General features: G+C 42.9%; 1 protein-coding gene and 2 long non-coding RNA genes across 6 annotated transcripts in view; 2 read left to right on the forward strand and 1 right to left on the reverse strand.

The window, feature by feature from the left end:
• The window catches only part of SLC25A22 (solute carrier family 25 member 22), a gene marked incomplete at its 5' end in the record, with an annotated part of 66,106 nt that extends 57,559 nt beyond the window's left edge, over window positions 1–8,547 (forward strand). For all 4 annotated transcript variants that reach the window (XM_083513101.1, XM_083513102.1, XM_083513103.1 and 1 more), the window contains 5 exons: window positions 2,478–2,596; window positions 4,714–4,885; window positions 5,240–5,394; window positions 6,367–6,442; window positions 7,641–8,547. In XM_083513101.1, the coding sequence (XP_083369227.1) occupies window positions 2,478–2,596; window positions 4,714–4,885; window positions 5,240–5,394; window positions 6,367–6,442; window positions 7,641–7,794 (676 nt within the window). In that variant the 3' untranslated portion in view covers window positions 7,795–8,547. The remainder of the gene's footprint in view (window positions 1–2,477; window positions 2,597–4,713; window positions 4,886–5,239; window positions 5,395–6,366; window positions 6,443–7,640) is intronic.
• A 3,483-nt stretch (window positions 8,548–12,030) lies between these two features.
• Window positions 12,031–18,572, forward strand: LOC310711325. The gene is made up of 2 exons (XR_014528422.1): window positions 12,031–14,269; window positions 14,340–18,572. It is a non-coding gene; the product is annotated as an uncharacterized lncRNA (long non-coding RNA).
• Window positions 18,573–19,937: 1,365 nt separating this feature from the next.
• Window positions 19,938–22,499, reverse strand: LOC310711320. Its single transcript, XR_014528409.1, has 3 exons — window positions 22,382–22,499; window positions 20,329–22,223; window positions 19,938–20,067 (listed from the first exon to the last, which is right to left on the reverse strand). It is a non-coding gene; the product is annotated as an uncharacterized lncRNA (long non-coding RNA).
• Window positions 22,500–22,823: the final 324 nt, after the last annotated feature.

Genomic DNA, 22,823 nt, shown 5'->3' on the forward strand with positions numbered 1-22,823 from the left:
AAGGAATAAACTTGACAGGCCGCCGTTTGCACCTTTAGCTGTTAGGGCAAGTTGCCATCCATTGGCCAGGATCCTTGGCTGTTCTAAATCTCCTGAGGAAGTACAGCAACTGAGCAGTTTTGTGTCTGGAGAATTTTCCGTATTTGTAAAGAGATTTTTTCTCCTTCATATGGATCTAGAATCATAGAATCATAGAATCATAGAGTTGGAATAGACCACAAGGGCCATCGAGTCCAACCCCCTGCCAAGCAGGAAACACCATCAGAGCACTCCTGACATATGGTTGTCAAGCCTCTGCTTAAAGACCTCCAAAGAAGGAGACTCCACCACACTCCTTGGCAGCAAATTCCACTGTCGAACAGTGTCGAATCTCTTTGGGCTTTAAACCAAATTCACGTAGCCTGCTGCTTCCTGATGTTTTTCTCCTTACTGTGGGCAGCTAAAGTGATGACATAAGTTTATCCTTATCCCTCCCATTGCAAAGTGCTGGGATTCAATGTGTCAGATAATATTCTACTAATTCAAAGTACTGCAGTACATTTGGTTATTGCAATAGGAGCAGTTTCTTCTTAGAGCTTCCCAGTATTGTTGTAGCAGCAACGCAGGATGTTAAATGGGAAGTATCTTAACAGGATCCCCCAGATGTTGGGAGGGTTTTCACCTTTGATTGCCTAGTTTTGTGCAACGGTTGCTGTCCCATCTATGCCAATCCTGCTTCTCCATTTGGCAAGCGACCATCATAGCAATTGACATACTCACGATGTGGGATGCTAGTGATAATGTGCTGAATCAATGTGTCTGTTCATAGAAGCAGCATAATTGCTGGAGGAAGCAGCCATTGGGAAATGCCTTCATGGGTGGATCTTCAAGCAGGCATCTGAACCTTGCTAATACAAGTAAGCAAGGTGGAGGGCTACCTGAAAGGCCATATAGAGATAAGCCTGATATCCAGTTTAAACCATTCTTAAACCTGAGTACTGGTCTAAATGGAGCAGTTGTAAGGTGACCTCACCTCCCCCACACCTCCAGTAGGATTACCAACTTCTTTATTAATTGGGGTTAGATTAAATTTGAGTAAATGGTGCTGAACACATGCTCGAGAGATGCCTCCCATATGACACTTGTCATTCGTCTGTCGTTTATTTCAACCCAACAGTAAAGAGTGGTGGGGAAGGTGTGGCCCTCCAGATATCAATGATGCTAGACTACCAACTCCTATCAGTCCCAGAAATTACGGCCAATGGTTGGGATGATGAGAGTTGTGGTCTAGTAACACCATGATCTCCTGGAGGACCAAATGCTCCCCATCCCTGCCTTTAAAGAACCTAATGAACATCTTATTTATTTACTTTGTTACAACACCAGCAACAACTTTATGTTATTGCTTTATTCCACATAGTCTCAAAGTGGTTTACACCATAAAACAAAAAAATATATAAAAATAGATACAATTAAATAAAACCACAGTGGTGGCAAGATTGGGGGAGCTCTGGGGTGGCCGCAGTTGCTCCAGAGCTCAGCTCAACTTGTCCTATGCTTGTTCTGGTGCGTGCATTGCCTCTCTGCACCCCCACATCCCCTCACAAGCCACTGCTGCACAGTAGCTTTCCTCCTTCATAGTTCCTGCTTTCTCCCCTTGGCCAATGGATTTTGGTATGACAGTGACGGTTCTGCCTGTGGATTATATGTCTTATATTAGGACAGAGGATGAATCATTATGAGAAGAACTGAAGAAAGCAGTTGAATGTGTTCTGTGTTTACTGCTGGGGATCTGAGATCAGGGATAGATGAATTGCTTGCCATCAGAGAGGTTTTATTTGCAAGACGAGCCCCTGAATAGCCCCATGTTGACCACAAACCTTCACATTTTTGCCCGGTCCATACAAACACAACTGGAAATTCTCTCTGCTCTACCCCCTCCCCTGCAGTGTTTACAATTTCATTTTCTTTGGATGTGCACTTGCTTGCCTAAGTGCCTGGGGGATTATGCTTGTTTGGCTTGCTTGTACCTTTCGTAGGAGCGCAATGGCAACAGACGCTCACTGGATCAGAAGCAAAGCTTCTGCATTTCCCTGAGCTTTTGGGGAGACTTTCTCACCAAAGAATGGCTTTGCTTGTGGTGAAAGCTGGTCTTTGGTGGTGTATTATTCAGCACTGTGCATCTGGCTATCCAACACCATTTTTTGTTTCTCTTGAGTGTCTCTTCACTGCCTTGGATAGTTTAAGTCACTTGGTTACCTCCGGCCTTTTTTTCTGCATTGCATTCATTACCAATCAAGTCAAAATTGGGCATGTCTGATGACTAACATTCCCCAGGGTTTGTTCCTTCTGTGATCCATAAGTGACAGAGACAGGGCTTCTCACAGAGAGAAACAAGCCTGGCTGTTGCTTTGCCTGGAGGCAGGTTAACCCAGTTGGGGTCAATCAGCTGATTTTTCTTTGTCTCCCTCTCCCTCTCTTTCCTATCTTTTTGTCAGGAAGAAGCTGACCCTGATTAAGGAAATGCTGGCTGGCTGTGGGGCAGGGACCTGCCAGGTGATTGTCACCACTCCCATGGAGATGCTCAAAATCCAGCTGCAGGATGCAGGCCGAATTGGTACCTCACCTGTCTTTCTTCTCTCCTCACCATGCCCATGCAGCAACAGAAAATGTCTCCCATGGCTTTGCAGATGATGGGAGGGCAGTGGTGGGAGGGAAATAGGACTGAACTGCGCTGGGATCAGGTTTTATTAAGGGGTGATATACAAATATCCAAAACTAAGTTTTTATTGCTTAGCCCAAAGGCCATCAACGGTGAATCAGTTTAATGTGGGGCACACCACTGAGTATAATTAGAACACAACATAATGACATAATCGGTTACAATATACAATATATACCTTAATAAATTTTAGGGATTCGGAGCCCTTTCAGCAGTTCTGTTAACTGAAGTCGTTCTTTCCCTGAGTAGCTCCAGGATATATTACATCACTGGGAAGGACCTCAGCCTTGTGAGCCAAATGATGAGTTGTTCTCTTTCCATTCTCCTGATGTGAGAGAGCCTGAAATTGTATCTTTAGATATCTGTATAGGGAAGAGGAGGCTGGTAAAACAATAGCTTGTGTTCAGCTTGTGAATTATTAAACTGGATAACTAATGCAAAAAAGGGAGGAGGATTAGTTGCCCCTTATGGTGTGTTTTTTCTATGACACTTTCTTTCTGTTTCCACCCCAGTTAGAAGGTCTGGCAGTGTGCCAAAGCCCTTAAGCATTAAGAACTTGTGTTCTTGCCCCAAACAACCTTACCTACCATTGTTATGTTGTCTCATTTTCCCCCAAGTAAATTTCAGGACAAAATTTAGAATACTGGATCTTTTCTTTTGACAGGTGTGGAACATAGGGGGAAAGGTGTGTGTGTGTGTGTGTGTGTGTGTGTGTGTGTGTGTGTGTATAAGTTGGGAGAGGGGATAGCTTAATGATACTCACTATCTATTGCATTAACAATGAATTCTAATAATGCAGGAACTGCTTATCACAGAGGAATTCAGTGGGAAATTTTTGCAACCACAGAATTGAACCACCAACGCTGTTTGTTTTCAAAAGCTCCAGTATAAATATCCTGTTAGACAGGACTATTGTGAATAACAACCACTCATCGCTGTGACTTAGTATCTCCCTCTGCTTCTGATTTGCCCATTTGCCTCTGAATCTTTTTGTATCTTACCAGTTTCCAGTTGTACTTCAAACCCTCTGTTACTAATGTGTTAAATTAGAAGGCTGCAGAAAGATTCTCACTGCAGCACAATACTGGGATTTAGTGCCTCAGTTGCAACAGAGGCTATGTGAGCAAATATATTAGCTCAGGGGATTTACATGGGCTCCATCTTCTGATAAAATAGGAGAAGTGCAGTGGAAGAAGTTTGGGGGAGAAGAAGTGAACAGCCTGCATAGATCTCTGGGTAAATGCTTTGACATATATATATATATATATATATATATATATATATATATATATATGCTTTCGTAGATTTTCACGGGTACAGGAATGCAGGTTTTGGTGTCTTCGGGTGTCTTCCCGTGTAAGAGTTGGGGTGTCTAGGCGACGTTTCGACGAGGTCTCACTCGTCATCTTCAGGCTGGTGCTTTCGGCTTCTTGTTACTCACTGCTTCCTACTTTCCTCTGCATCGGCGGCAGCCGCAGCGTGGCGCACGCGCGCCAGCACCCAACTCCAGAGTTGGGTGCTGGCGCGCGTGCGCCACGCTGCGGCTGCCGCCGATGCAGAGGAAAGTAGGAAGCAGTGAGTAACAAGAAGCCGAAAGCACCAGCCTGAAGATGACGAGTGAGACCTCGTCGAAACGTCGCCTAGACACCCCAACTCTTACACGGGAAGACACCCGAAGACACCAAAACCTGCATATATATATATATATATATATGACAGTGGAGTGCACTGTGTGTTATGCTCAGAGAATATGGTGTTGTGACAGCCACATAAATATTTTACTTAGAGCTAAAATTCAACAGCACAACTTAACTGGATAAAGGCGGTTTCTAGTGACTTATCAGAGGGCAGTACAACTGACCTTAAGCAATGTTCAGGTCATTACATTTGTGGCTGGCCTATTCATCCTTCTGTCAGAAGCAAGACATTTATGTTATGTCATTATCTGTAACTTGCATGCTGCATTCATGTTTATTGCGGTAAATGACAACTCTGTCTTGATTCCTCTTCAGCTGCTCAGAAGAAGCTAATGGCCGCACAAGCTCAGTTAAACCCTTCCACTGGTGCTGGGGCAGCAGAGTCTGTTGTGGAGACACGGACGACAGCAATGCAAATCACAAGGGACTTGCTTCGGAGCAAAGGCATCGCAGGACTTTATAAGGGACTTGGCGCTACGTTGCTAAGGTAGGGCACCCCTTTAGGCCCTCTGGAGGACCTAAAATCCAAATGGTGCCCAGTAGTCTTGGGTAACTACAAGGAATGAATAAGAACACATGCTGTTCCCTGGGTATTGACTCAGTTAGGGATGGGGACAGAGTGGGTAAGGGAGGGAGATGGCGATACACTGCACTGGAGTTTCATAGTACTAAATGAGAACAGTGTAGAAAGAGAAATATCTGATGCATTTGAAAACTATGGAAAGGGGAATTGTCTTTCTGTGCACAACTACCCACCCCTTACAATTGGCATGGGGCAGCTTGGTATTAAAGGACTAAAGGAAAGAGCTCTTCCCTCATGGTCTTGCTTCTCCTTCTGCAGGGATGTACCGTTTTCCATTGTTTATTTTCCATTGTTTGCAAACCTGAACAAACTAGGGCAGACAACCCCGGATGTCAAGGCTCCATTCTATGTGTCCTTCCTTGCTGGGTGCCTGGCTGGCAGCACAGCAGCTGTAGCAGTGAATCCTTGTGATGGTAGGTACTGCAGCAAAGTTCAGTCAAGGTGCTGTGGGTGTGAAATGTGGGGAGGTTCACCAGAAGAGTTGGGGACAGGGGGAAACTGAGGAAAGAGTGTGAGCCCTGGTGTTTTTGCGTTCTCACGAGGCATAGTGTCACAGGAGGCAAGCTGGCCTATAATGCAGTGGACTACAGCAGTGTTAAGAAAGAGGGGCAAAAGATCTAAGTTGCAAAGCACCCAGTACCACAGTAAGAGAAGCTGCTATCCTGATTGTTCCAGCTAGTGGAGGCTTGTATACTTTCCACTTGAGAAAGAGAATTGAAGAGATGCAGCCAGCCACAGGCCCTTCTTGTAGGAAGGGGAAATTCTGTACTACAGATTATCTTTGATGCATGTCAGATATAGAAGTGATCTCTGCCTGATCTCTTGCCATTTGATTGAGGGGTGGGGAGAACATCCTCCAGGCAATGAGGGGGCTTACAGCTCTCCTGAGCTAACCAGCACTGTAGCCTGTTAAAGCATGTTTCTTCCTTGAAGAAGGGAACCCTTGGGTACTACACCTTAACAAAGGAACATCTGAACCCTCTAGGGAGCAAATAGCTCCCATCAGCCACAGACTCAGGTAGCACTCATACACCAGAAATGCATTGCAAGATTTTGTGGCAGAGTCCCACTTCTTTGTGATAGTCAGAGGCTAACAGCCTTGCAGTTGATGCAGAATGTGGTAGAGGTGCAGCATAATGTGTTAAAGGAGGGAGGCGGCTTCAACAGAAGCAAATGAAGAGCTTAGTAAAAAGCATGTCCAGATGATCAAGACTAATCTGTTCATGGAGAGAGAGTTGTAAAAGGGGAGGTCATAAAAATCTCTTCCAGCTTAGCAGTGCTGGGATACTTGTATATACCTAAACAGCTAAAGGAAGCCTGGAGAAATTAATTAGATACAGACCAGAGCACTGATTGTATCTAACGCTGCTGTCTTCTTTCCCCAGTAATCAAGACAAGATTGCAGTCCTTGCAGAGGGGGGTCAACGAGGACACATACTCAGGGATCATAGACTGTGCCAGGTAAATGATCTTTTGAGGGTGATCAGCAATCAGCGAAACCTGGGTGTTTGTCCCAAGGATACCAGTGAACACAGAGGCTTACCACCAAAAGGATTGTGTTACAGGCATAAAAACAGAATTTTACTCATATATGAATTTGATACATGTTTCTTGTGGGGGCTGCTGCTGCTGGATGTATCCAAATCCACTTTGATAAAACTGTGAGATTCTTATTAAAATATAGTAAATGAAATACAGTATAGTAACTATGGCAGCTTGCCTTGTTGGCTATACACTTCCTCCAAGATTGGAGATGCCATAGTAGGCACAAGTTGCCAGCGGATGTGGGGAACGACAGTAGAAGAGAGGCAGCTGTGGACTTACTTCCCATAGGCATCCAGTTGACTATTGCAGGGAACAGGGTGCTGGACTAGATAGGCCCTTGGTCTGATCCAGCAGGGCCCTTGCTTTTTTAACTGGGCCCGTTGATAGGTTCCAACCTTGAAGTGTGTCTCATCCTGCATCCATTAACAACTGGGAGGAAGGGACAGCACTGCCCATCTGAGCTCCCAGAGTCACTGCCACTTAGCAGCATGGGGAAGGGTGAAGCAGCAGGGGGCTTGGCCTGGGCATTGGCACTGTGCAGGTACGCTGGCGGGAGTGCAAGATTGGCTCCACAGGGGCAACCACACACTGCTGGCATCCCCACTGCCTGGCCCCTCCCACTCTTCTCACCCATTAAGTGGCAGCAACTCCATCGCCAGGAAGTCAGACACCTCCCCATCAACTGCTGCTGCCTGCACCTCTCCCATCATTTATTTTGCATTGTTCTTAAAATCCACTACAAGCAAGCCTGGAAACCCACCCAGTGTTGTGTGTCCCAAACAAGGATGTGAAAATCACCTAGTCTGAGCTTTGTTTGGGCAAAGACTGACACATATGTGAATGAAATTTGCAGCAGATAACCATTTTTATGCTATTCTTAGCCAAATAGCCATTGAGATGAGCAAGAAATTGGTTTTTCATTGTACTTGAAATGCCTTTGTAAAGTATGCTGCTCATGTGGGAAAGCCTGTTTGTTATAGATAACTCTGTGCTCTAAAGCAAAATGGGCGGGGCGGGCATGACTGAAGTAACAGATATTCTGATTGGCAACACTTAAATGGGAGTTGTGGTGAACACACGTAGTCTCATCTGATTTCTTTGTGTGCCTTTTTAGGAAAATCTGGCGGAATGAAGGCCCCACAGCCTTTTTGAAGGGGGCATATTGCAGAGCCCTGGTCATCGCCCCACTCTTTGGTATTGCACAAGTTGTGTATTTCATCGGCATTGCTGAATATTTCCTAGACAAGCTTCCAATGCGCCGGGATTAACCCCTCACACCTCTCCCCATCCAATTGGAATTCATCATAGTATTCTTTGTCACCGTGCTATCAGAGCAACAGCACAAGGAGTTAAAACAGTAATGGGGGGGGGAATGAATGTTGTCTCCAAACCAAGTCCCCCTCCAGTCAACATGGCCTCACCATTATGCCAGGGAAGATACCTGATTATGCATATCTCCTTTCTAATTATCAATCTCAAAAGACACTGGTTAGCACAGACTGTCTTACAGACCTGCTTTTTCTCCTCTTGGCTAGGGGAGAATGACCAACAAATCAAGAAAGAGCAAAGGACTTTTCTCCCCCACCCCCACCCATTCTTGGTTTCAGGCCTCTGGGAAAGCCAAGGGGCTGCTATCCATTAAAGGGAGGCCAGTTTGTCATTCGAAAAGGCGGGTAATTTCTGAAATAAAAATGTTTTGTTTTCATGTAGGTCTCCTAAACATCCCTCTCCTAAATTAGCTGGACTGAAGTGAACTCTTTGGATATCAAAGGAGGAGGGGAAAGGGAAAGGCGCATTTTGTATTTAGAATTTGTGAAAGGGACTGCCTTCCTGAATGAGTGTGCGCAGGTGAAATGTACTCCCTGCAGATGTGCACTCAACTGCTAAGGAGCTGCATCTGTGGAAACACAGTGCTGTCCAGTGTCGCGAACTAGCTGAGCCATTGTGATAGGGAAGAACTGAATAATTTTGGGATCAATTTTTTTTTAATAAAAAATCTTGCTGGATTTAAAACAAAAAAACCCCAACCCAGTAATACATTCCTTTCAATCAGCCTAGTTGATGCTGGTAATGCTGCTGTTCCACCCAGTGTTTCAGTTGTCTGTGTTTTGACCTGTACCTGTATTCCTTTCCTGTTTCCCTCTGGGAGCACAAATAATGCCAAAGGGTTACTTAGGGAAAACTGATCTCTGATGTGGCTGTAAACACTGCAAAATGCCAGATGGCATAGAAAAACTTAGCTTAGCTGAAATCAGTGGAAATAATCTTGCACATTTCATGAGGTTCAGTTGCACCGAAGTCAAAGAATTATGCTATATTCACGCCAGTTTAGATACCAGTTCTTTACTGGCCTGCAATGATAATTTTTTAAAGGGTGCCAGCTAGTTTTCCTATTCAGACCAAAACTGACAGCAGAAGGTGGTTTGTTAACCTCCACAGGGCTCTCCATATCTCTTATGTTCTCTCTCAGAGATAGAAGCCTGGTTTTCTTCTCTTTGTTTCAACAGTTACTCTTCCATCAGAGTAAAGTAACCGAAGCATCAAAATCAATGCTAATTCTGGTAATTTCCCCTTTATTTCTATTCCCTGCTTCTCAGGTGCTGACACAGTGCTGCCTGCAACATTGCAGGGAAATATTTTATATTTTTTAAAAAATCTATTAAAGTTTTGCAAATCCCCCCCTTTTTTTTGGAGGGGGTGGGGCAGTCTGATTTTGGAGGATAGCATGTTTAAGAGACATTCCCCCCTCCTGCAACTTGGACTTTGTCTTCTTGTTGTTGCGCCTCAATACTTCCTATATCCCATTCCAAAGAAATGAAATGAATTAGGTATGCAGATGGTGTGGCTATTTACATTTGCCCTTGGAGATGTCTTAAATGTTCCGAATGCCCATGTCACTGTTGGCTAGGGTAGCCAGACGCAGAAGAGGAAAGGAACTCTGCACCTTGAAGGGTGCAGCAGAAGAGGGAAGCATCAGCAGATGTTTATTGTTATGAAAGCTGCACCTGTTGTGACATTCCCTCTTCTACACAAATATTAAAGGTACAGGAGCCCCTCTCTTGTCTTACATCTGGCCCTCCTGTTGTTGGACCCTTTGAGTTAGCAGGGTGAGATGTTTTATTTATTTTAAAGATATGGCACTTTTTACTTTTTCATCGTATGAAAACAAGGCCTGAAGAATGTGGGGTTTTAAAGCATGGTTTCCTTGCTTATCTTGAAAATTAAATGTTAGAATCATTACGTTTTAGAAGACTGATTGTTGGACTGATGGTGCTGACTCACAAAATAACAGAAAGAAATTGCTGGAACTGGTTTATAATAGGAGCTGCATCTAATAATTTAATTTGCCTCATTTCATGCTGCTTTTTCATCACTGTAAGTCCTTGTTTACTTTCACATCTAATCATCATTTTAAACTCTATTGCAATGTCTGTCTTGCTTAAATGACCAAATGCCACTTTGAAAGAGGAGGCCTTAAAGGACTCGCTGCTGCTGCTGCCGCCGCTGCCACCACATGTCTGAGCCCACCATAAGACTACAGATTCTCTGTCAAGGCCTGGAACATCTGCACTGATGTGCTTTGGTATTTCTGAAGTAGAAATCAAACAATGATTTAGTGTTTTAAGAAGCACAATCTTCAGGATTAGTTTTTTGCACTTTAAAAAGAAAGAGCAGCGGGGACCTCATTTTAAAAGCAACCCCTTGCAAGAAAACTTTTTTTAACAATACTTTTGTCACATGAAGAAAAACTGAAGTGGTACCCAAAATGTAATCTAATTGTGTGTGAGAGATTTTATGGTTTGAAGCTTTATTTTAATGACAGGTGACCCTTTGTCCAGGTGAAAACAAGGGTTTATGTAAAAATACTGATAAAAAGAAAATATCTGTGCCTAAATAAAACAGGCTCCAGTTAGCAATGCTACCACTAAGGCATCTGCTGCTTGCTTGCCAGGAGATTTTCCTGCTGATATGTGGCTCAGCACTGTTGCTAGTAAAGGGAAAAGGCACTACTTGTTTTTTGCATGAATACTCCTAAGCCTCGATTTTAGTATAGCATGACCAAGCTAATAAAGCAGAGTAGTGTTGTTTTCCAGTCCTTCATACTAGTTGTCAATTGAAATGTTTAATGCTGGCATTCTTATTGCTGCAAACTTAGAATATGTCCACATTTCAGACACACATCGTTCAAACATGTTGAATTAAACATTTAAAATGTTTGTGGTGCTTCAGCAGTGTAGATAAAGCTTTATTACTTTTCATATTCAATTTTATTGTGAGTTTTCAACATAAGATAACAATAAAAAACCAAACTAATCTAAAGAAAGTTAATGATAAACAACAGGAAGCAGAAATAAAGAAAAGAGGGGGGACACTATAAAAAACCAAGCCCTCTGTCACAATTATGTCTTGATCCTTATTCCACATACAGAAGAGTTAACCCTCCCAGCTCTCACCTTAGAGCTTTCCCCTCTTCCATCAGCTTCACATCCTGAGGAAACCTCTCTGGCCTGCCTCTTGTGCACTTCCCTTCTAGAGAAAGCTCTAAGAGGCCCTTGTGTTTTCATGGAACCACACGTCACTGGGTTCCTACTGAAGTTCCTACAGAAGCTGTGAATCATTTGAATTTACCATGTAGAGATAGCCTAAAATCATTGCCTCCTAAGCTTTCTGGCTCCTAAGGGCTTATTGGCCAGCATGTCCACAGTCCACATTAAGAAAGGAAGAAAGAAAGAAAATCTAATGAGGTCATTTCAGGCATATCTGTGAGTGGTGGAAATCTGCAATTCAGTTCTTGCTCCTATAGATTAGGGCTTTCAAGCAGAAGGTCCAGAGGCCTTATGGGGTCCTCTGAGGTCCAAGGAATCCTATTGTAGTCCAGAGCTAATTTGAGTTTGATAGTGTAGATAGTGATCCTTCAGGTGTAGGGAGGTCTGTATTACAATCTCCAACACTTATGCCATAAACACAGACCTATCAAGTTTTGTGCATGCCCTTCTATTCTGAGTAAATTTGGACTAATGCTTAGATGTGTACTTGCAATCACCAGTGTGAATTATAGTTCCCATTCTAATCACAATCGTGCACTGAAATATTAAAACCCACATTTTAGTCTCTCTTAACTACACTTTTGTACTAGTAGTAAGGCTGGTTAAAGTCTTCTAAGGGGTAACAGGTATCTTAGCCATTCCATGCTAACTGGGAAGCAAGCAGCTTTTGAGGACAATAGCCCATGCTTTAAATAGGGAATAGTGGCACCAATCTGTGTCGGCGGTAAAAAGTTACAAGTTTTCAGTTCAGCAGAGTTCAAGGAAGCTCTAGAGATCAAATGGTACAAATATCCTTCAAGGAAAAAAATGAAATGCTGAGCTCTTCAGTTTTAAAAATGCCAGCCCTTCTAAATCAAAATGCAGTGGTGCCTCGCAAGACGAAATTAATTCGTTCCGCGAGTCTTTTCATCTTGCGATGTTTTTCGTCTTGCGAAGCACAGTCTATCGCAACTGTGCCTCTTCAAGCGGCTTTAAGAAAAAAGCGAACAAACTCGCAAGACGTTTTCGTCTTGCGAAGCAAGCCCATAGGGAAATTCGTCTAGCGAAGCAACACAAAAACCGAAAAACCCTTTCGTCTAGCGAGTTTTTCGTTTTGCGAGGCATTCGTCTTGCGGGGCACCACTGTGGGTACCTGGAATGCAGTTGAGGATCCTGAGGTCCACATCCCATGATTCTCAAATATGCCAGTGAGGGAGAATGTGCATGACTTTTTTATTATAGAAAAATGCTATTATGTGGTTACTTTTCTGAGCCATTCCGTTGTGAAACTCCCCCCCACCCGTCCCATGAATGTTGCCCCATGAGTGTTTAGCTATGACTTAAAATAAATTTTGTTTTGGATTGTTTCTCAGCATATGGTTAAATAGAAATTTTGCTGTATGAGAATGACTGGGAATGTTGCAGTGCTGACATTCTCTTTTCACGTGATTGTATAAACTCATCTGAACATGCAGTCTTTACTAGGCATGTTTCAGCCAAAAATAATGTCTGAGGCAAGAGTGCTGTGCAAAGTCCGGTGTGAGGTAAAAACAAGCAAACCAGTGTTTAGTTCTGTGTGTGTATGTGTGTGTGTGTGTGTGTAAAACAGATTTTTATTTTCTTGAACTTAATTTATCATTAAAATCAATTTTTAAACACCATACTAAATTAAGCAGGTAAGCTAATAAAATGCATTAAAAAATCCCATCTGTGTCTGGCTTGCCTGTTATCTGTATCTTACCCTTTGATATTCTCAATATAGCAACCAGATACTGTAAAAATGTGTTGGTTTTTTTATTTACGCAATTGATTATAATGAACTAATCATTGCAACATGACTAGTATTGGGTCTTAGGGAAGGAGTAAACAATCAACACAAGCTTTCTCATGTTAGAAACTGTGATCTCAGAAGTTTTTTCCAATCACTGGACTTTTAATAGGTAACAGAAATGCCGTCCTCCCATGAAGTTTGTGTACTTTGGGCTATTCTTAGGCATATGTTGCTTCTAAAAGGCTCCCTGTTTTTCACTCCCATTTATAGGTCTCATTTCAAAAGTTAACTTCACAAGGTTGCATCTTAAATGCTAACTAATAACCCTTCAGGCTACCAGGTGTATGTCTATGATGTTGAATATGTGTTCCCACACTTCCACTAGAATTGGCTGTCCTTTCTACTTTAAATATGTTTATTAAAAATAACATAATCATCAGGAAGAACTTTCTGACAGTAAGAGCTGTTTGACACTGCAGCAGACGCCAACAAGGGGAGGTGGACTCTCCTTCCTTGGAGGTTTTTAAGCAGAGGTTGGGTGGCCATCTGCCATGGATGCTTCAGCTGAGACCCCTGCATTGCAGGGGGTTGGACTAGATGACCCTCAGGGTCATTTCCAACTACAGTTCTATAATTCTATGTTAATTGGCTTTCTTTCTAAGTAACCCAAGTCCCATATTTTTGTTGATGCTTGGATTTATGGAAGCAGGTAAACTCCAGCTGGCTTCTATTCCTGCCACTGAGATGAATCATGAATAGTACAAGCGCTGCTTGTATCTTGCTGTCTAAATCCTAGACAGAGAATGATAGAGTTTATCACTGTCTTGAACATTGTCCTCTCTTAAAATTAGCGGATGTAACCATGAGGTAGAATTCTGGCCATTCTTGTGTTTCATTATTCCAAGCTAGTTAATATTTAAGGATGGTATATAGTGGACTTCTGGAAACACTTTCACACAGAGAGATGGGGGAACTTTCAGAAGACAACATATGAAATGAGAAAATGCCACATTGCCCATTTTCCGATGGAAATAGCGGTGTGAACTGGTGCTTTGAAGCTTAGCATTCTTCCATTACGTTTAGAACAAAGTCTAAGGATCCTTCCCTCATTAGGGTTCCATCTGTCACACTAGAACCATCAAAGTTGCTCAATGCCCAATGTTCCCTGCATATTAAAACATTGTGCTTTCACATCCAATCTGCAAATCCAAATTCTGTTGTGTAAATAAAAATTAACTGGAACATGTTGTGTAGTAGTAAGAACAATACAGTTAGGGCAATAACTTTCCTTCATGTGAAATTACCTCACAGGAGCTCTGTACATTTGTGTTCTACTTATGCCCATCTTTTAGATATTATAGAGGTGCAGGATATTTGCTAGTATTAAAGGTTTAGAGGTTTTCCCCAGTATCTGTGTTAGGCTATCAGCCTTCAGGCCACAAATAGGTCCCCCCCCCATGGAAATGTGACCAGGAAAGGTGTGACACAAGGCTATCAGCCTTCAGGCCACAAATAGGTCCCCCCCCATGGAAATGTGACCAGGAAAGGTGTGACACAAGGCTCACATGTGTCTGACTTTAATCTTGGTTCTTTACTACAGCTAGCCAACACTGAAGATAACACAACACTGCCGTTGGCTGGGGGATCTGACAGTGACTGCCTTGTACTGTGTCAGAGCAATGGTCCATCTAACTCAGTGTTGTCTACACTGACAGGCAGCAGCTGTCCAGGGTTTCAGATGGTACATTTCCACCCCTACCTGAATATGCCCAGGATTGAACCTGGGACTTTCTAGATGTAAAGCAGATGTTCTGCCACACTGAGTTATGGCCTTTCTCCACATAACTAATAAGGGTAGCTTCTCATGTGAATTCAGCCACGAGTGTTCAGATATTTTTTCCTCTGCCATGGCTGCTTCTCACTGACACTACTGTGAATTTATGTAAATGCTTCGGGATCATGGCTTACTTTTCTTCTCCATTTTGTGAAACTAAGCTGTTAGACCTTTGGACCCAAGCCACTTCTATCACATGAGTGGAAGGCATGTGTGTGCATGTTTGTGTTTGTGTGTGTTGTGTCTGTCTGTCCATAGACAGCCTCCTTATGCTCCTTGACATGCCATCCTGGAGGCTCCCTGACTCTAGAACCAGTATGCAAAGGGACATGGGGGCTGCAGATGAGGGAGCATTAGCCTTTGTGAGAACCATGACTAAGCTGTGTAACTTGCTGGTACTTGTGGCAATGGAGTCTGCAACACATTATAGGCTATCGAGCATCACTTGACTCCCATCTTTCAGTGACTGCAGAAGTTATTGGATGTTGGGGAGGGTGGAACGCATGAAGAGAGAACACAACAAAGTGTTGACTGGACTGTGAAATAGTGCTGATGCATCCCCAAACCTCGTTTTCTATTGACAAAGTGAATTAATTGCCTTTGTGAACTACACATGTGACACAATAAGCTCCTAGTTTGTTGATGTTGAGCCACCCAAACCTGAACTGTTGGCAATTAGCATAATAGGGTTTTTCAAGCTATCACGTGAAGGAAGCTGAAAAACAACCTGAGTCTGTGCACCAGTGTCATTTATTGATTTAATTTATATCCCTTTTCTCCAAGGACCCCAAGGTGGTTAACATGACTGTCCCTTCCCTGTTTTTCCTCACAACAGCCCTGTGAGGTAAGTTAAGCTGAGAGATGACCCAGTAAATTTCATGGCTGAGCAGGGTTTTGAACCCTGGTCTCCTAGGTCTTAGTCCAACACTCCTGTGGCTATGATGTGCATAGTTGATGGGGGAAGAGAAATTAGAGAAAATTCTGAGTTATTATGTGCAGGTTTTCAACAGTGTTTTCAGTGTGAGGACTGAGGGGTGTGATGAAGAGTCCTGAGGTCCAAGAAGGATATGATATGACTGGAAACCACGTGAAGAAATGTACAGGGGAAACAAGTGAAGGGTGAAGGTGAAGTATGTGAAAATGGTCTATTCTAGGGAACGAGATAAATGATGTCTCCTCTCTAGAATGGCATTAGCATTGTCCCCTGCCCAATGCTAAACTGGACTGCACAGGACCAAAAGCTTGTCTGGAAGGAGAGCTGAAGTCTTCACTTTAAATGTGTTGCTGCGTTACAGCTTCACTGAAAGACTGAAACGCCATGTATTTTTAATGTCTCCAAGGTCACGTTTCTTCCTGATTAGCCTACTTCCGTCTGTTCCTTTCTTTCTCCGCGCAATGTCTGAGCTGCTTCTCTACCCAGTCATGAAATCAAATGTCAGAAACTACTCGGCCACAAAGCAATCCCATAGGGACGCCTGACCCACTTCTGTAAATATGCATCTGGTTTAGGTTGTTGGCTTTTCTTATTCCAAGGGTACATACATACAGATGGATCTTTACATGGGGGTTGCCGGGGCTTTTTCTCCCACAGGTCAAGCCCTGGCTCCCTGCTCCCATTCCTCTCATGTTTGACAAAGAGTACTTATCACTTAGTCAAACACTGAGCTCAATTATCTCTTTTGCTGCTCCCACCAATCTTCAGGTAGACTAGGTACCTGTTTAAAAAAGAAGCCAGAGCATGACTTCATTTTCAGGGTATTATTATTATTTCCTTTTTTAAAGTATGCCACACTGCTCTAGGGGTGGGAAGGAGACAGATTTGTCACACCACAAGCACCAACCAATATCTGTTGTGTGCAGTCGATTTTGGTTGGCAGAACTTATTTCTCCAGAGCTCAAAAGGGAATGGTATACTGTATAGAACATGGTGAAGGTGCTTCTCCAGCAGGTGAGCTGTTTAAACAACATGTCTGTATGCAACTCAAAAAGGACCAAGTCTTAGTTTCCTGCCATCATTTTTAATAGTGGCAACAGAAGCACAGATCAAGGAGCCAGAAAACCTTTCTTTGTCAAGTCGCTTCACCACTCTCCTGCTTTGTATCATCTAAACTGGAAGGGTAGTTAGTTCTGGTTCTTGTTTATTTATTTATTAAAATGTCACATTTTAAACCTGAGCTTTCAGGAATCGTAAAATAGTGTATGTGGAAATGAAGAATTGGTCAACTTGTCATATAAATTAGAGATAAAAATATAGATTCGCAGTCACAGAGTTGGCTAAACTTTTTTATTTATTTCATCAGCTGGCCGTGATCCAGAAGGCATCATCTTGGCATTGCACAAGGGTATATACACATGTGTGCAAAAAATGCTCTGTGGAATGGAACAATGTTTCTCTCTTGTCTGAAGCAAGGCCATTCCAATCAGTTGAACAAATACTATGAGTGAATAGGAGGGGCTGTTACCTCCACTTCAGGAAAGGGGAACTTGCGGCCTTGCAGCTGTTGGACTCCCAACATCAGCTACTACCAGCATGGCCTATAATTACAGGTGATGGAAACTGTAGTCCAGCAACATCTGGAGGCCCACAGGTTCCTCATCCTTTTCCTTATTAGATCTTTAACCTGAAAACTCTGGGAAATCCTAATGCTTATGAGTGATATTCAACTAAATTTTATGCAGAGGAGACCTGTTGAAATTAATAGACCTAACTTAGCCATGTTTGTTAATTTCAGTGGGTCAGCTCTGAGTAAAACTTAGTTGAATACCCTCTGGTAATTTTCACATGGAAACTGATAGGATTTGAATGTGTGTTTTCTGCAAAAAGCGTGTCTAGTGAATGCACATTTGTGCAGGGTTGTTGTTTTTTAGTGTGCTGAATCTAGCTTCCTTTGTGTGGCTACACTTATGTATGCATTGCTGAATGTTCTTGTGGATGGAAATGCGTTGAGGTTGTTCTAACACTGATCTTTCTTCCAAAAAACAAAAACAAACAAACAAAACCCTTAAATTGAAAGCTGTAATTTTGCAGCTGCTGAATTCACTGCTCCAGTGACTTCAGTGAGCTCCTTTGGACCATGCGTGACATCAGCCAGAAGGCCAGCAGTGGTCTTTTTCTTTGAATCTGCTACCTCCTTTCCCAAGAGTATTTTTCAGCCCAGCCTATGCAGCTATTTCCTCAGTGATGTGAATTGATTAGTGCTTGTTGTTTGATGTTCAAAATGGTGCTGGAGAGTTGGGTGTTAAGGTGGTGAAAAGCTCCCTCATTATTACTCTTATTTATCTGTGCTGACTGTGCTCTTGGCGTTTTTTTTTCTGGTTTTGTCATGTGGCACTGGCATGCTTTGAGGGCTTCTAAGGGCGTTCCATTTCAGAAGAATCCCTCTTCTTAGGTTCTGCTTTCTTGGTGTAGTTCCTTGATCAATTACAGCTAAGAAAGTGGGTGGGTGGGGGGATCCAATAAATCCCTTTATTGGTTATGTGCCCTGATTATATATTCATTTCAGTAATTCAAATCTCTGTTGACAATGTGTTCAACCAGATAATCTTCATTTTAGGTTAACTATTTATTTTCTGGTATTAAAAAGGATTCTGTTGCCAGTCATCTAGGCCACCCATTTGTTAAGTGGTGCTTCTAGTACAGTAATGTTTCAATTTCCAACACTGGCCATTGTGTGTGTGTGTGCAATTTTTGTTTGTGAGGCTTACAATCCCTGAATGGTGTGTATCAGTTAACACCTTTATGATGCTGTGTATCCTGTTGCTGTAGGAAACCTGGACAATTATTGTACTGTTTTCTGAAACTGCTGCTTAAAAGTAAAATTTAAAAAGAGCAAACTTCTTCTCTTGGAGAGTTTTAAAAATAACTTTTTTGTGAACTGTCATGTTAAATAAATATTCTAAATAGAACTAAATCCATTCCTCCAGTGCCGTGAGGGTTTTGTTTATGTGTTTAACTTCTATTTCTGCACTTCACAACATTGGCTGGATGTAGAGAGGTACTTGTCTCCATTTTTCAATTTGAGAATCAAGAGTACACCTATCCTGGCCTACATACTAATTACTCATTGACCTTAATTGGCTGTTTTAAATGGGCTTGTGAATTCTCCTGCACAAATCCAGATTGTGATACAATATCCTGGGGGGGGGAAATATTCTACAAGTTTCCTGGTTAACACTTATGACAGCATGGTAAAAATCTACCTGAAATTTCACCTCAAAGAAACACCGAAAAATCTAGCCCTCAAGAGCTAGGATAACACCTGCAGGTTTAATGTAATAACATATGCACTAACCTCCCAGAAAGGGAGCCCAAATAGGTCCTAGAAACCTTTCAGCACCCTAGAGCCAAGCTGTTTTTGAACTCTGCTAAAAGCCAAGCTGGAGGGTACTTGAATATAATTTGATAAAGCTTCAGCTTGCTTACCAAGTTTAAAGTCAGGACCCTCCTCTCTCTCTCTCTCTCTCTCTCACACACACACACACACACACACACACAAATTGGAAGACCAGGCAGGCAAATATTGTAGATGTTTTCCATCTGGGATAACTTCCCTTTAATGTATTGAGCTGGACTAGAAGATCAAGGTTCCTTTTGTGAAACTGAACTGGCTCCTTAGTTTCTCCACAGATGGTCTTAATGTTGAAATGTTGAATCTTGCTATATCAAGAAGGCTGGTGCCACGCATCACTAATGCAGTACCATTTAAAGGCCATTCTGCTTCCATGGAAACACAACTACGCAAGACAAATGTGCGTGTGCACATCCCTACAGACTCCGGGCTCATTGTGTGATGCCAAGATAGTGACACAGACACAAGTTAGGCATTTATCACTTTCAGAGCCTCACACCTTCCCTGTGGGATTTATGCTAGAAAACAGAACAGCCAATCTACTGCCTTAGCACTATGTCTTAAATTCTCCTGAATTGTCTGAACTGGGAATTTTAAGTGTTTCATTTGAGTGACAGCTGAATAAAACTGGGTAACCTGGACATGTCCTGCATTTCCCCTTTCCCTAAATTCTTTCTTAAACACTGGATGGTCTTCCCCCCCCCCCCAAAAAGCAAGAGTCACATGGTTCATTTTGGTGCCTGCTTCTCTCCATTCCCCCACCCTCAACAGAACAGGCGACTGCCATCTGCTGGCCACTTGTAATTTTTTTCCTGGTTGGCATAGTTAGCTCTGCCCACCTTATGACATTAAAAAAGTGGGTGTGGATTGTGATTTCACTGTGATAGTTGCTGTATCAAAATACCAGAACCAGCAGGATGCAGTTATGTTTCCCCACCATAAAGTGCAGAAGGAAAAGGAGGCATATCCCAGACCCAAGGATCCTCTATGAACCTTTGCTATGATGATGGTGCAATAGATGTAATACACTGAGGCCCTTCACTTGGAGAGATTCCAAATCACTTACCGTATTTTTCGCTCTATAAGATGTACCAGACCACAAGACGCACCTAGTTTTTGGAGGAGGAAAACAAGAAAAAAAATATTCTGAATCTCAGAAACCAGAACAGCAAGAGGGATCACTCCGCAGTGAAAGCAGCAATCCCTCTTGCTGTTCTGGCTTCTGGGATAGCTGCGCAGCCTGCATTCACTCCATAAGACGCACACACATTTCCCCTTACTTTTTAGGAGGAGGAAAGTGAGTCTTATAGAGCAAAAAATACGGTAGTTCAGTTACCCATCACTTTCATTCATTAAGTTTACATTGTGCCTTCAGTGCAGAGTCCTAATGCAAGTTACTGCATAAGTAAGGGGGGACACATACATTAAGATTAAAACAAGAGCAACTAAAAAGCAAGTCCATCAGAGATTTAAAATGTGGAAAGCCAAAAAGGCTTTTTACTTGGTCTCAAAAAGACTGTAGTGCAAGAAACAGGCAAGCCTCCATACAGAGAATGCTTCACAAATGGGTGCCACGACTGTGATGCCTGTCTACATGTGTCCCAGCTGCCTTGATGCAGATAGCAGGAACACCTCTAGGAAGGCTTTGTGGGTTATTTAAGTGTATGGGGAGGCTCATACTGAGGTACATCTGGATAGGTACCCATGCCATATAGGGCTTTTGAAGGTAAGCACTCGCAGGCCAAACCATGCAAGGAAATGGAGCAGAAGCCAGTGGAACGTTTTGAGCACTGGCAAAATACACTCCCACCAATGGGGCCCAGCTAGTATCCTAGTGACCATGTTTAGGACCAATTAATTAACTGTAGTCCATTCTGGAAGTTACCGAAGCATGGAAGACTCTTTCTAAACAAAAGACACTTGTGTTGAACCCCTGGCGCAAGAGATTTTATGAAAGGTACAGTGAAAATGAACCATGAATTTCAAATGCTGGACTACAAAAGGTAAAAAGAAGGAAACAATGCAACAGAATGGATGCTGGCATTTATTTATTTTGCGGTGGGGAGTTTTGTTGGCAAACTCAAGAAATAACAGTAAGTTTGAAAGCATTCCAATACATTTTTCCACTATCCCATACTCCCTTTGGGAACGCCAGAATGGCTTACATGGGAGCTTGCTGTAGACTCCCTTTCAGTACTGATGAGTCAAAATACCTTTTTAAAAAATCCCACCAAACTTAAGATATTATTGCAAATGTCTTAGGTGTTTTAATTTTGAATTGCAACCTGCCCTGGGACTGGCTGGGGAAATGCAGGTAATAAAATTTAATAATCTAAAATAATGGTTGGCTACACAGCAGTCTGGCTGCAATACACAGGAACTTGAATACTGTACTTGAAGCACCTCCATTGGAGGTCAATTGATTGAGCATTAAGATGCAGCATATCTTTCAAAAACACTGTTCCTGTTTATTTAAATGAGGTAAAATTAGAGACTCAAGAACCTTTTGCAGCAGATTTATATCTGACTTTTTAAATGCATTTTCAAAATGTAGTTTCAGCTAGGTACGGGAAATCAGACATATGGAAATCAGAGGCCAGATGATGTTCTGCAATCTGATTGTTCTCTTATGAAGAAGCTCTATGAGTGGCTATCTCAAGACTGAGCAAGGCACAAGACCACCTCTCCTCCAGGATTATTTTTCTGTCTAAATGGCTACTAGCCATGATGACTATGCTCTGTGTCCACAGTTGGAGGTCACAATGCTTCTGAATACCAGCTGCTGGAAAATCACAGGAGAAGAGGATGTTCTTGTACATGAATTCTGCTTGCAGGTTTCCCAGAGGTACCTGTGAGAGCAGGATGCGGGAATAGAAAGGTGACTGCCCTGATCCGGCATACTTTTCTGATGTTCTTAAGAATATTTTTTCTAGGAAGCCGGAGTAGATCCATCTCCTGCAATAGCAACAGAGCTGAGGACAGAAGCTTTACTGACTCACGGCCAGGTCCAGTTGCCCTGTGTCTATACCATAGATATGGCGGAGGTGGGAGAATGTTTTGAAAGCAAAAGCATCTGGTTTCACAGAAAACAGCAAAGACAGAAAGATCAATTATCTTAAATCCCAATTTATCTCAGTGGGAGCTTTGTTTGGTAGTGAGAGTGGAGCCTCATGTTGATTCCACCACCCTCAAAATGAGAGGCCTAACCCTAACAAACCTTTTACCAGTTACAGATAGGTAGCCATGTTGGTCTGCCATAGTCAAAATAAAAAAATTCCTTCCAGTAGCACCTTAAAGACCAACTAAGTTAGTTGAACTAAGAACTAACTTAGTTGGTCTTTAAGGTGCTACTGGAAGGATTTTTTTTATTTAAACCTTTTACCAGACAAACTTCTAGCACCATTCCGAACGGCCAAGCAGACAGATGCAAAGGACGATTGGGAGGGAAAAGCCCTGCTGCGTGACAACTGCACCCCTCAAGTCTCTACTGCGCAGGCAGGCTTACAGTAGAGAAGCGACGGGGAAGCACAGGCGATAGACGGGAACCGGCTTTCAGCGAACTTCGCCCCGCTCCAACCCTGCCGCTTTCTCCTTTCCTCCTTCCCCTTGTAAACAAACTCACGCACACGTGCAAGCGCAAGCCGGGGTCCCAGTGCGCACGTGCCTTCTCGGGGCAACGATGGAACGTGTTTTGGCGGCGCCTTACTCTCCTTTTACGGGAGAAGACACCCATTTTGCCCCCACGAGGGCGGGATCGGAAACCTCTTCGCTTCCCACCCGGCGCGAAGTTCCTGTCTAGCCCATCTCAGAATCCATG

This window comes from Podarcis liolepis, assembly GCF_965112155.1.
Source record: "Podarcis liolepis genome assembly, chromosome: 1".
Taxonomy (NCBI): domain Eukaryota; kingdom Metazoa; phylum Chordata; class Lepidosauria; order Squamata; family Lacertidae; genus Podarcis; species Podarcis liolepis.